This window comes from Ooceraea biroi, chromosome 9 (genome assembly GCF_003672135.1).
Source record: "Ooceraea biroi isolate clonal line C1 chromosome 9, Obir_v5.4, whole genome shotgun sequence".
In the NCBI taxonomy this organism is placed as follows: domain Eukaryota; kingdom Metazoa; phylum Arthropoda; class Insecta; order Hymenoptera; family Formicidae; genus Ooceraea; species Ooceraea biroi.
In genome coordinates, this window is record NC_039514.1 from 2,030,952 (window position 1) to 2,045,682 (window position 14,731).

At 41.3% G+C, this 14,731-nt stretch overlaps 1 protein-coding gene across 1 annotated transcript in view; it reads left to right on the top strand.

Annotated features, from left to right (window-relative positions):
* Positions 1 to 6,132: 6,132 nt before the first annotated feature.
* LOC105276286 overlaps positions 6,133 to 14,731 on the top strand; it is a 153,617-nt gene continuing 145,018 nt past the window's right edge. Inside the window, exon 1 of the mRNA XM_026972296.1 lies at positions 6,133 to 9,849. Coding sequence (XP_026828097.1) covers positions 9,791 to 9,849 — 59 coding nt within the window. The 5' untranslated portion in view covers positions 6,133 to 9,790. The remainder of the gene's footprint in view (positions 9,850 to 14,731) is intronic.

Below are 14,731 nucleotides of genomic sequence, written 5' to 3' on the forward strand. Positions count from 1 at the left end.
ACTCCTAACAATTCACAAGAATTTGTCATGCTGTTTGAATTATTGGACTACGTGCTCACCATTATCGTCACTTTGTAGATACGTCGCTCGCACTATCCCAACTTTACTTCGCGGGACTTTTAATTAGAAGTTTCTCGATAAGGTCAATAAGCGCGACACAACGCGATCCTACGGACTGCTTAACGCGATAGTAACTTTGCCGAAGTTTTGATCGTGGAGGAGCTACGGTCTCATAATCTTGGTTATCACGAGAAGCCGCTGAAAAAACGAAAAATCAAGGTCTCGGAACGGCGATTATCGTTTCCGGAGAGCTGGAGAGACAACTGGTTTTCAGTTCGGCCAGACGGTTAATGAAGAAGGTTAGCCTCAGCAAAGGTTAATAGCACAATGGTGGGTCCACGTTTTCATCGTCTTGGTCATTTCAAAGGACCATCTGTTCGCTATGGCTTCGAGTTTCTGAAATCTATTGCGCGTATAATCTCGGACGCGTGCATGTGACCATTGTGTCATGGTATTTAAACAATGTTAGCTTACGTTAAGCGTAATATATATCGTTTTAATTGCCGTTATTTACGTTCGCATGTTCACGCTTTATTCATGTTTTATTTTTGTAGCGTAAAATCGTTACATTGTGCAACGAAAATAAATGTATTTTCGGCAGGATTTTGACGTGGAAAATATTTTCGAATTACTCTAGAAGGAATTTCACGCGTGTTAAGCTCTGATCACGCTGCGCTAATGTTAGACTGGTAAATTGGATCATGGTTCGAATTTACAGAGTATACGGGAACATGTAGCGCTTGTATGTATCCTGTGTCGTCACATGCGAAGATACATTTATGAGATTGCTAATGCACAAAGCATCGTTAGGCTGTATTGAATTACCATGGGAAAATGTGCGCCATATAACGATAAGCAACGCCTTCCACTTGTAACGGCCGTCGCTAATTAATCGGAATATCAAGCATGCCCAGAGCTCGATTGAGTAGCTCGTCAACCATTGAGCATTCGAGTCTTGTCGGTACGCATCTGTCACGTTCATTGGCCCGTACGTGTATAACAACGTACGTACACGGTTCGTACATCCATGTTCGCTCATTGTTGCTGCTTCACGAAAACGCTGTCAGCGGTCATTTTTCACGACCATGCATCCGGAAAATTGCTACATTCTGCAGCTTCTCTGCGTTGTATCTTTCCATCTACGATCACTGGATATGAACGATTGTCCTCATCATTTTTACAAGCTACGTTACTGCTTTATAAATGATGTAAGTATTCAAAAAGTCACATGGGGAATTTTATATCTTTATTTTTAGATTAATCATTTTTATGACATTAATATTTTATTCTCTATTAAATTCTTTTATTTTTCGTTAGATTTTCATGATACATGGATATTATTCTCTTTATTGGAAAAGTCAATTCTGTCAATTTTTGGTTAAGTCTTTGTTACTTTTAATTATATCAGAGCAAAAGAGGAAGGAGAGACAGAGAGAAACAGGACTAATTTAGAATTGCCAATCTATCTGGCTTTAAAAAAGCATCATCCAGCGACTTCTGTCACCCCTTCATTGTTTTCCATTTCGTGCGACTGGGACTCAGAATAACGAGCTTTTAACGCGCGTTGTCAATTTACGAGGCGCGACAAATGCGGCTGTTCGTGGCAGCGTTAGTTCAATGTAATTCGTAGCAATGTATTGGTTCGAATGCCAACATTCTCGATCGACAACGAACGATCGAACGACAAATTTTCTTTATGCGCGAAGTCTCGAGACTATTCTTGGTGACGATTGATAGGAAGCAAGGTAACGGCGGATGGACCAATCTGCATTCGTAATGACGAACGGAGAGAAGGTGACACAGCGTCTGACCTCGGTGTGCGAGGACATTGGCCATCTATTAACCCTTGGGGCTATGCGTCCCCTACCGGTCTTCCGTCACGGGAACCAACCTTGCTGGTTACCACCATCCCTTAAACGATCCTTGGTTAAACCTATTCCCCGTTGTCCTTCCAATATAATCGCTCGGTATAAAGAATCCGAATGTATATAGAAATACGCCAATTCTGCAGTTGATAATGATTGGTGTTTGTAGAATAATTATTAATGTTAAAAATGTGCGTTTATTAAAAATTTATATTCGATAAAATCTGTCATGCCACATTGTAGTTTGATGTTATTGTATTGAATAATTTTAACATCATAAAAAAATGAAATGTTATACACCTCACATGATGTATAAAATTATTGTAATAAAAATACACAGTAGCGGTGCAGCCAGCAATTTTTATCACAAAATTTAGCGTCGAATGACGTTCGGTATTTTCGGAGCAATTTCGGTGTTTCGCGGGGACAGTGAAGATAAAATTTTTACCATTGAGTTTACGCGAGAAAAGCATTCCATTGCTATTGCGAGATTTCACCGCTAATTTCCAGCATTAACTTAGTGTCCAATTGGAAACCGCTGTAATCCAGTCTGCATCACTGAATTTAATTCCCTTAACGAGCTCTTGCCAGTTGAGTATTTCGATGCTTGGAGAGTCATATCAATTAATTATTATTCTTGCGGTTAAACTGAGTTGCCTCCGGGTTGGCCGCTTATGGTCTCTATTTCGCTTAAGCTTCCTCTATTCCTTTTGTCATCTCTGTAATATTGTATAAGGGGGTACATCCACCTGGAAGGCCGAAAAACAGGCCTAATTTTGACATTTTATTCCTGCTAAATGGGTAGTGGGAATGAAATGAAATTTTATGTGATTCTAGACTTATGTTTTGACAATATAAAAAAATTTGTTTTATTATGAAATTCCGACGGAAAAAAAATATGGCCGCCGGCACACATGACGATTGCAAAAAACGTATTTTGCGGTGGACACTGTCCCGCCTAAACGATCCATCTGAAACAAAAAATTAATACGGTGTTTTGAAGTTAACAGTAGTGGTTTGTCGGTGACGATCTTCGATTTTCGATTTTGTCGTTTGTTACAAAATGGCGACGAGTTGAAATTGAAGTTTCGAAAATTGTGACAAATTTTCGTCGTTTTTATTTTTTTTTATTTTTAATGAAGATCGATAAAAAAAAGAGATCGTCACCGACAAAAGAAAGTTTCTGAGAGTATTATATAAAAATTTGAGAACGATCCATCGATTGGTTTTTGAGATCTGATGTTCACCGCATTTGAAAACCGTGTTTCGAGAAAAACGCGTTTAAAGTTTCAAGTTTAGTTCTACTATTGTCAACAGCAGAATTTTGCACTTTACCTCTAGTCGGCAATTCTGGGACCATATGAAGTACCTTCCCCAGCAGTAGCAGCATCGTTCGACGAAGACCTCCGTTGACGGCGAGCAATTCTTCCTTCGCGCGTCGCCTCCTGCGCTCGCACTTCGGCCATATCGATGCGCGTTCGGTCCCGATGCTCACAATATGCGACACAATTGCGACCAACATCAATGTCTAACACATTCATTATTAATAAATATGCAACAGCACCTTCATTAAATGTGCATGCAGCAATATTGGCAGCAATTTGCACAATGTGTGCACCGTTGTGCTCAACTTTTGGCGCTATGCGCCAAATCAAACTTCAAACTTTAATAGAGACTTGAAATCAGTACCAGTGCCTCCCAAAACATGTACACACAGAAGAAAATGCCGTGTTCGTGCGCGCTGTAACCTTTGGGCGTCTGGCCGCGGTCAGGTAGTAGAATTCGAGCGCTCGAACGCTCGATCCCGTATTACTCAATTCTCTGTAATTCCGCCACTTTTGCAGATATCGACATGAAATTTTCAGGATATATTCTCGAAACTTGAAGCTTTAAGAAAATGTAAGAAAAAAATCGAATTTTTGACCCTGCCAGGTGGATGTACCCCCTTAAATCAAAGAAAAACTAATCAAGCCGTGCATTTATCGCGTATATCGGAGAATCAAAATTGATAAAATTAACTTTTCCTCTTTACATACTTCGGTCAATATACTTTAATCAATATTGTTTTGAACATGTTCATACATCTGTTGAATTAATATGTTCTTTTGTTAAATATATATCGCGCTCTAATACTATCATACTCTAATTACCGTGTAACAAGCGAAAATGGAGTGTGCATCAGCAAAGATATGACAAAACCAATCAGTGGGGAAACAATTAATTAGAGATTGCTGATTACTCGCTTGTTCGTAATTCGCCAATTATCATAGTTATTTATAATTAATTGGAGGACTTGTTGAGTGCTCTTTTAAATCAAATATTGCGATAATTGGATCAATGGTATTGCAAACGTCTAAAAATATCTTACGCGATTTTTATAGCGTGTGCATTGAAAGCACGTGCGTCTATCTATGATTGTGCATCATCCATTCATCGTATTTATTTTCTTGAAATATTTGCGGATTTCACAAAAATTTATACGCATCGAACATGGATATGGCACATGTGCGATCCCGTCAGATCGTAGCTTTAAGCACGGTGCGAGATTGATGTATGCTCATCAGCTTCGTCCGTTCGATGCTATGTTAACTGCATCACGTTAAAATATCGATCTTTTACAAACGAGCTCTCTCTTTCTTTCTCTCATCGCACAGGTGTTGCTTCCTACAATAAATCTCGATTCCTCACGTAAAACGCTATCGCGTCAGATTTCTTGAAATGCAAGTGCTTTCAGGAGAAACGACGTTCAGTTTGAAACTATCATAATCGCGTGTTTCTCGAGAGAGGACCGTTCCGCTTTCATAAGGACATATAAACCGTTACTTGATTACGGGGAAGGATCGCTCACGTATCTATCAACAATTAAACGGGCTGGGCTGCGGAGCATTTTTCACGCGAGCGTATTCTCGCTTCGCCGAAGCTAGATCAGCGTGAATACCACTTGCTGCCTGGCGCCAGCATCACTCGGAGTAAATATTTGATGAGTAACTCTAGTATCATGGCTATACTGGTCCTGATGAGCGATGCGCATCGCCGCCGGCCTCGTCCTCGTTCCGCCTCAAACGTCGTTCCACGTTTCTATGTTACTTTGTGGAATTAAAGGGCTTTAGACAGCTGCGCTGCGATTCTTGCAAAAAAACAGTAAGAAAAAGGGATGATAGATTTATATACCTGCGCAAATTTGATAATGGAAATCGACCCGTTCGAAATCGAATCGTTTAACTGAATTCTAATTCACTCATGAAAATAATAAATGGATTTTTATTCTTTTCTCTTTTTTAAATTTTACCGTTTAATTTTCACGACTGCAATAAAATTTAATCATTTTTTTATTTCTTTTATATTTTATATTGCGCTACTGTGTAGCATGTTTATTATTAAAACCAATGGGAAATATAAGTTGTTAAAAATTATCATAATTAAAAAGGATACAAATGCTCAGGTTTCCATTATATAGGAAAGCGTGGATGGCGATACAAATGACAAGACTCCTCTATTTAATTAGCGTAGTGCTTTGCACCGCCGGCACCGCCTGTTCCGGTAGAACGCTACCAAACTTCAAAGTGCAGAGCGAGACTGTTGTAGGCTCGAACGTGAAAAAAAAATTGGCATACCTGTACGGGCGAGATAGGTGTCTGAGCATTAAACATTCAGAGTCTGTTTCAATTTGTTGGACATGAAAGCGTGGACTTTGAAATGCACAAAGGTTGCGTACCCGAATATGTTGTAGCGTACTGATTGGAAGGATCAAAGCTTCTGCGAACAGACGGTATTTAATCATTCGACCACGGAAGAACGTATTCATCGACGGCCGGCGCTTTCATCGAAGCTTATTTGTGGTATTTTACCCGCACCGATACATTCCCCGCGAATCCTAAACGTTTAACGCAACCGATCGCGCCGAACAAGTTAAATGTCCATTTCGCTGTTCTTTCGATGTTCACCTCGCCGTTGGTCACATCGTGGGATTAACTAAAAATGTACGAGCGAAGGATCTTTCATTCGATTCGCTTTCGGTGTAAGCTCCTTTGTTCTCGTTCTCGTACTTCGCCGGCAATCGTGACGGTATCGACAATGAATTTTACGCACGACGGAATCGCTCGTCCAGGCTGGCAGATTCGGTGCTTGGGCACGGATGGAAATGAATTCGATCGGAGCGGGCCACCTTTTTTTCCGCTCTTCACCTTTCGTCTCTGACCGAGGCTTCTTTTTCTTTTTTCTTTCTTTTTTTACGAGTAAAATATAGTCTGCTGGTCGTTGGCTAGCGCCGCTCGTAAATTGGTTCCCGACCTTGCCTGCGTGGAAAATCGAAGCTTTCCGATGTTGCCTGTGGATTCCGCAACGGACACGTAAACGTTATCTCATTGTCGCTCCGTTTTATCGATCTGGCGGTAGCCTCCTTTTATTGCGGCGCGAAAAGTAAAAGCCCGTATCTTAAACGAATCGCGCGAAATTGTCGTGAAACGGCGATGAAGTAGATTTAGACGAGATCCGCAATTTGAAGAAGTCGGAGTCATTTTTAGATACCGTTGTATTTTACGTGGATGCAAGTAGGCTGTCATAACTCGCGCTGAAACTGGATACTTTAGTTTCAGATATTTTTACGAAGAGCAGCATACAATTTTTCGTTATGCTCTCAAAATGGTTCCATTCGCAGATATCACCTTACACGAGGAAAAGAGAATGAATTAATAAAAGGAATAAGAATTAAATAAATTCGGCTCTCGCGGGCAAACTTAATGCTAAATTTTTATGATGGACTTAATAACGCCATCACTTCATCACGGTGCTATTCCTCTACATTAGTCTACTCTTTCTTTTTCTGATCCGTGCGGATAGCGGACGTATGCGGTTTCGCGCGCGCGCGCGAAAAAAGCGGCAGCTCTGCGCTCTTGATCAGGCATTATATTTCCACCGATTAATTATCTTGCAGCGATATGTCAAATCCCCTCGTCCATTGCTCTTCGTGCACCCTCGGCGTTGGTCGCCCGCGATCGGTCAAGTTCGCCCCAGTTCGCACGCGCCGAAAGGGCGGTGGGGCTTGCAAGCTTTCAAGCGCAGAGCTTCCCGTCACTCGTCGTTTTGCGCCGCTCGCGGGCACTTCGCGGATTGTCGCGGAAGAGTGTGCGTATATTTCCGGTGAACGCGTGTGTGTTACGGGTGCGCGTGACGTTCGTGCAATCCCTTCGAACTGCGTATCGGCCAGCGATCGATACACCCTCGCCGTGAGATCGACGTGCGAGCCATCACGATCGATCGCGATCGCGAGATATCGGTGAAACTTTCCGACGCACCCCCATCGATTGCCGGCAGCTCGCAGCTTCATCCCATCAAAATTCCCGGCGCCGCGAGTGGCTGGAGCACTTTTGGGGTCCGGGTTCGTTGGATTACCTTGACTGGAGTGCCGCTCGACGATGGCATAATAGAGAACGCGGAAGTGCCACGGTTAGGATCTGGATTTCGTGTAAACGTAGAGAGAGCGAGAGCGAGAGCGAGAGCGAGAACGAAAGAGAACGAGAGAGGAAGAGAGCGAGAGAGAGAGAGAGAGATCGAATTCGAATCTATTGTATTTTATTGTACTGAACGTTCAGGTTTAGCATCTGAAATTCAACGAGTACGAAGCGGAGTTTGATCCTGCGGAGTTGATGCTTCGTTACGGATTAATCATGTGGGATTAGAGGTCGTTGCTACGGGGGCAATGCACGACGGGTAAACGTGTATATGAAATTGAGAAGGAATCGGTCTTTCTCGTGTGTGCGTGCGTATATGTGTGTATGTGGGTGTGTGTGTGTATGGGTGCGCGCGCGTGTGTGTGAGATGATCTTTGTTACACTCCATCGTTGATTTACGGTTTTCATATAAAGAATTCTTCTATTTCTACTGCAGCATTTATCTTTCTCTAAATAAAAATTTAAATAACTCGTTATCTCTGTGTGCGATCCATCACTTTTAATTTGATTCGCTATATATATATTTAGACAGTGTTTTAAAACACAATTCCAACTACGAACGAAATTAAATTGATTTTAATTTTAATTAATTCAGTTCTTCTAAACTATTCGGTACATTAGTTTACAGTAAACGACAATCTATAAATAATTATGTCAAGGAATGTAATTTTTGTAATAACGGTATTAATTGAAATAGTGTAATATATTTTATGCAGAGTGCAATGTTAACATACGATCGAATTATTAAAGATATTTATACAGAATATATCTATATATGTCGATTGACGTCATCACCAAAAAGATCTTTAATTTTTACCGAATTTATCAGAAGCTTCGAGCTTGTAATGAAGCATTTAAATATTTTTATTGAATCAGGTGAACGAGAAAATTGGTTTAACAATATATTTTTGCGAAAGTGCTTTTTTACACTCAATCGTTCATAAATATATAAGCTGAAGCAAATTACAAATAATAATAATTTTGCGTTTTGTGTGAATGTGCCCATTGTTTTAGTTGTAAAATTCGAAATACATTCTGAAAAATTTCGTTCAATTCACACGGTCAATTCAAAACTAAAATCTTGTGCAATTTATCGTCGCAATAAATTTGCTCTGCTATCGGCGACAAGATAAAATAATGAAATGGAACAAGCTATTCATCACACTACAATTCTCAATTTGTCGAGAAAAGCTCTTTTTACGATTAACGGATCACCGCGATCGTTTTTGCATTTTTAACATCGTGAATGTACCACGAGAGTGCGAAAAGCTTTGTTCGCTGCGCGCAACAATGTTCATATGTGTCTCCGGGTGTTTCACGTTGTGTAAACCGAGCACAACGCGAGAGGGAGAGTATCCATGCACGGTGCGAAACGCGTGTTTATTAAACCATGTTCCATTATGAAAATTGTAAAATGGGAAAGATCGTAGAATGCTCGTCGGATATCAGCGAGGCGTTCTGCACGCGCGATTTCATTTGCACACTACGCGTGTGCGGGCGAGACGCGTGAGCAGAACCTACACGGCAATTGAATTTCGCAATGGCTCGATAATTCGCAATTAAACCATCTATCCGACATTGTTGTACAGTGAATGGGCTCGCGCGTACGCGCGAAAGAGGCCGCGTCCGATAAACCAATAAAAACTGCTCGCGTTTATAGATAGCTGGAACCTCGGCGCGATTGTAAATGGTTTATTAGATCGGTTGGTAATATTACAACCGGTAATCCGAGTCAACGCGAACGTAACAATAAACGTGAAACAATAACGCCTTTGCACGTACAATGCTCGAATATCGCTCGAAGTTTCATTTAGAAACGTTGCGGGATCATCGAATTAGACGTGTCAAGCTCACGTTTTTCTCTCGGTAAAAAGGATTTTAACCGGAAAAACGCGGAACAGTAATGTACCTAATTATGACAATGTAGAGTACACTGGTTGGTATTGATTAATATTCGCTCGCATGGCACTTGGCTTATGTTCGGATGGGGAAGGGGGCGATTCAACATCGGATACGAGCAAGATGATAACATTGATATTCAAGTTTAGTTACGAATATCGCGTTAAACTTTGTACAGGTGTCTATGTCGGGCTTTACTTCACGCTAGGGACATCTAAAGAAAGTACGTTAGTAGGTACCCGAGATTGATACGCGATTCTTGTGTGCCACTAATGACAGTTCTCTTGGTGATGGTGAACGTTATAATGATGGCATAAAATTTTGTCACCGAATTGTGGTGATATGTGAGCATGAACGTGACAAGTTCCGAGACAGCGTATTAGTGACACCGTGTCAGTGCGGAGTGCGTAAAGCAGCTAATCTGCATCCCATTTGACTTTCTGAATTGTTAATCTGAAAGCGCGTCGTCTTTGCAGACCTCAAGATATTATAGTTTCGAGGTAGCGTACGCCGTTAATGGAACTAACAAGTGCATTCATGATTCCTGCTACTCTATCCGCGGACTTCGAAAATTGGTGAGTCACATTTGCATTGATTTATTTCTGCATGCTTCATTTATTCATTTATGAAGAAAGGTTGGTTCTGCCCTCTTTCTGTTATTCATTATTATAAAATGTAACTTTAGTGACATCGTCCTATTGTGATACGTTTCTGTTTTTGTATCAAACAGAAAGTAGGTAACTATCATATATCAGCAAGTATAACTGTCGCGCGAGATATATTTTTGGCGTAATCATGCTGCGAAGGGACAATTTATGAACTCGCTTGCGAGGGAAACGCGTGCAAGAATATCTTATAACATTTTCGTGACGCTTCGTAAAGCATAAAGAAAATTGCCATATAAACAATAATGATAAAAATATTAAAAAATTTTATATAAATCTAGTTACGTTTTAATTATCTCGTTCTTCTTTTTTCGCAATGATTTACATCGATATCATTTAATATTCTTCATTCTTTGCATATTGAACATAATAAAGAGTACAGAATATAATAGAAATATAATATTCCTCTCTCTCTTTTTTATGTAATGTTATGTATCTTTGTGTAATATTATCCCTTTGTTAATACAAAATTTATAATATAAAATATGCAGTTTTAATTGAGATTGGAAGAGATTTCAGCTCAAATAGGATATATGAGAGAAAAATTTGAATTTCTATCATTAGCTAACGCAAATTGTTTCATGAGTTTTGTACGAGCTTCACGTTTTGTTATTGAAATAGCGAATAAGGGAGACACAAGGCGGATGGCCATCGGAAAATAAACCAAAGTAAATAGCAATAGGAAAAGCGTCATATGAGTGCAGAACCAAGCTTGATGGTATTCGTTTCCAAACTCAATTTCATTGATATACGATGTGACGAAACAGAATCTGAAAAAAGATCGGAGGCCCGTACGTCGATGCCAATTTAAAAAAATGCGTTTGTTTGATATGCAGCGTGATATAGGAAAACCTCATTCTTCGCGCATTTCGGGAAAGCTCTATTCAGTTTATAGCTAGTTTGTTCATCATTCATATTGTGCAATATTACCTAAAAATCTCCTATTTTCTTCCGTGAACTCTGCGTTTCGAACACTGAGATTTAATATCAATATTAGAATTAAGTATAATTCTAAATGCTACGAAAATGTAGTGAGCGTAAGAGTAGCATATAAATTTATTGTCAAAATGTAATACAATTAATTAAACCAATCGCTGCGTGACAATAAATAATGAAGGATGCACGAGGATGGACGCAGTAATTTGAAGCGTGATTCAAGAAAGGGAAGAAGTTAACACAAGCTCGGTACGTGCCAAGACTATTTCGAAAGAGTTACTGGCGACGCTAATATCAGTAATACCGACCCCACAACCGTCGCGATATTTCGACCCCAAAGCTGCTGCAGCCGTGTACTGGAAGCTATCCAACGGGATATACCTTACGGTACCCGTTCCACCGTTTCCTGTAAACCGGGCGTTGTTAAAGAGGCCTAGATTCAGAAGATTTACAATGTCACGTTAAACGCGCAGCACAAACCGACACACAACAATACGGGGAGACTTATAAAACTTTTCAATTATTTACACTTTGCAACTGAAAGGGGCAATTTTTTGCAAATATTGAACATGCATTTATGTATGCAATTTGTATGAAATTAACACGCGTATAATATGATTCGCCGTACCGTTAAACGATCTTTACGCGAGCGTGAAACGAAACGTAGGGTTCAATCAAAATATACACGTATTCAGTATCGAGAATGTGACGCGTTTATCGAAATGGCGGAGTATATACGCGGTTGATGGGGTATCGATAACATTTAAACGCGGGTCGTTGCTCTACGGGTATGTTGTGCACGAATATACATGCGAAGTACGTAGTAATAGCTGGCCCGCGGCTTTCCGGCTGGCAAGAGGACGAAAGCCCCTTGATTTAATTTCACTGGATTCTCTTGCGCCCCGCGTGGACAGGACCACAAGAGAGGGTACTGAAATTCTCCGGTGACACCGGGCCAATTTCCAGAAGGGCTCGCCGAGTGGACGACAAACATGCGCTTTTGAATTTCCCCGTCGTTCCGTACGACGCAGAATGGCGTCGGCAAGCACCGCCACGAAGTACTTTGCTCTTCAGATTTGAGCTTTTCGAATATAGAGCAGTTTGCTTCGGAACTCGTATCTCAAGTTTAATCTTGATTGATCATGCGCTTCCCCGTAGATTTATCGAAACGATCGACGTTTCTGGACTGTTATAGCTGAGAAATAAGAAAATAGCATAGGAGATAGTTTTGGAATCTACAAATTATTATTTTTTTATTCTTCTTTACTTGAATGATTGCAAGCATGCAATTATTGACGTCGTTATCGGCATCGTTATCAGCGAAAACATACACTCAGGATTGAATTTTGTATCGAGTGGAGATTCAATAATACGCCCGTGCTTCGTGCAGGCTGACAAATAATTGAGACGTATTTTCGGTGAATTTTATGGCGATTGAAGGATCTGCTTCTCATGTGGAATAATGCTCTTCCGGAGCCGCAATATTTCCCGTGCGAGGCAATTGCGATACGAATATGGGTTCCCCATATTACGTTGGAATTTTGTTCGTAAATCTTAATTTGCTCGAAAATGGAAACGTAATCCGAGCTACGTCTGGATTTCAGCTACGCGTAAATGGTATATATGGATCGGTCGTATAAACTTCGTTTATTACGCAGGGAATGCGGGGAATCGCCGAGATCGAATGTCGACTTGGATAGCAGGTATTTCGGAAACAATTATGAAATCGCATAAATATCAATTGAACGACATGCACACGTGCGGCACGCATATTCCCCGTGATTTCGAAAGCCTCCCGAAAAGTGAAGCTGGATTTCCGGGATGGATGGCTCCCTGGATATACTCGATCCCTTATCCTTTATGTATGCGGTCACATTCGAGAACAAATGCCGCTATAGCATAAGAAACGCGAGAGTAACGCGTGACACAGGGACTTTTAATATAAAATACCAGACATTCCGACTTTTCGGATCCTAAAGCTACGAATTGATTTTGTGAGAGGAGAGGCAACAAGAGAGAAAGAGGAAGAGAGAAAGAGCGTTGGTACCGCATGTAAGCGCGTTTTTATCGCGTGATCGTCAGTGTGCGCGTACATACTCGCCGCAAGTCATGCTTATTTTGCGATTTTCATCAAACTTTTGTGTCGAAATTGTCGGCCGATGTGCGCGTTGCATGCGAGAAAAATATTAGGTTGCGGAAAACAGATGAACTGGGATGAACGCGCGCAAAAAAACAGGATGGACGAAGCAGTGTTGAATCATCACCGGAGGAAAAAACGCGAGATCCCTTTGCATATCGCGCATATCATCAGAGCTAGGTAAAATTGCTTTTTATTGTAATAACAAGTGCGTGCCCCGGAGAATATGTTCATCCGTTCATGGTAGGAGTTTGCAGCTACATAAATGAAACGATATTGTGCGTAAGAATTTAAGTATTGAAACGATATTTTATTAAGCTCAATCCGGCCGACCTGGTGGATCGGCCTATATCTCGTGTTTCACTAGTTCTGACACACGAGTGACTCCTAGAGTAAGCCGGCTCCGCAGGCCTCCTGAAGGGGCGTCTGGTATCTTTATTCCACCGTCAACACCCTTAGGGACACGTCCGTACCGCGACCGGCTTGAATTACCAATGAGCATTCCGATCACGTTGTCCCGGGTGAGCTGTTCGCGCGGAATAAGAGAGCCTTGTAAAGCCGGCAGGCCGAAACAAAGGGGCGCCAGCAAATGAAAAAGAAAACATGTTTGAAAAAAGTAAGTCACGTAAAAGCACGGGCTAATTCGATTGGTGGTGTCGTGTACTACCGTGTGCGGTTATTCCTTGTCCGCTTTTTTAAACGAGCCTTTTTTTCACTGCGTGGAACCACCACAACGCGTGAGCGTGTTACATTTTTGGCGTTTGACTGCGTAAAATATTTTGTAAAATTGTTGTTTGTAGAAAAACCCGCGACCATAACTTTCGAGTAACGGTCAATACAAATTAAAAAAAAATGACCAATGCACATTCGCTCGATCGTACATCAACTGCTATCGACGAGATATCTATGGCGAACGTAAAGTGTGCGCACGCACACAATTATATCTAACAGTTTTATAATAAACAAAATGACAAAATAGAATGGTATCCGTAGCACGTTTTACACGTAGACAGAGAGAGGACCAGAGGCATCATCGTGGAATATTCAAGATCTCGTTTGTATTCAGATTCTTGCTGTCAGCGCGTCGCCTGATATCGATTTCTCCGATAAATATTGCACGAAGCGCGAAATATGTTTCCGAATATAATTTTTACAGGACGACACGCGTGAATTATTCAATTTATGACGAAGTAGACATCTGTGGCGCCGCGAAGGAGTCCAAAGAAATTCGGGACGGCTTCTCTTTATTGCACCCTTATCCCCGCCATTTTCGCGTCAGAGTGCGCACCTGCTTACCCACCGCGATATTCCTCCACTCTTTTCCGTCCCTGTCCCCTGCATCTCGTACATAACCGTTCACGGAAGCCTACTTTTCACGGATAAAAATCAATGGCGTATTTTCGCGCATCTCCGCACACGAGGCACGTCGGCATAGAAGGCACTTTTCCCACGAAACACCTCGAACTCGTAGAATCCCATAAGGCGCTTAACTTCCCGACTTTCATCGCTATTCCATGGCGAGGCATCACTTTTCTCACCCATCCCCTATTCCGTCTATCTTCAGGAGTACCGTCTATACCGCCGGAACATTTACCTAAAGATTTCGCAGTTCGTCTTCACACGTGTCTAAGCTCTTTAGCACCTCTCGAGGAATCTGCGTGGCTGAGAAACACTTTACGGTATTTCCAGTAATACTCGCGTTCGTTGTTTGCTAACAGT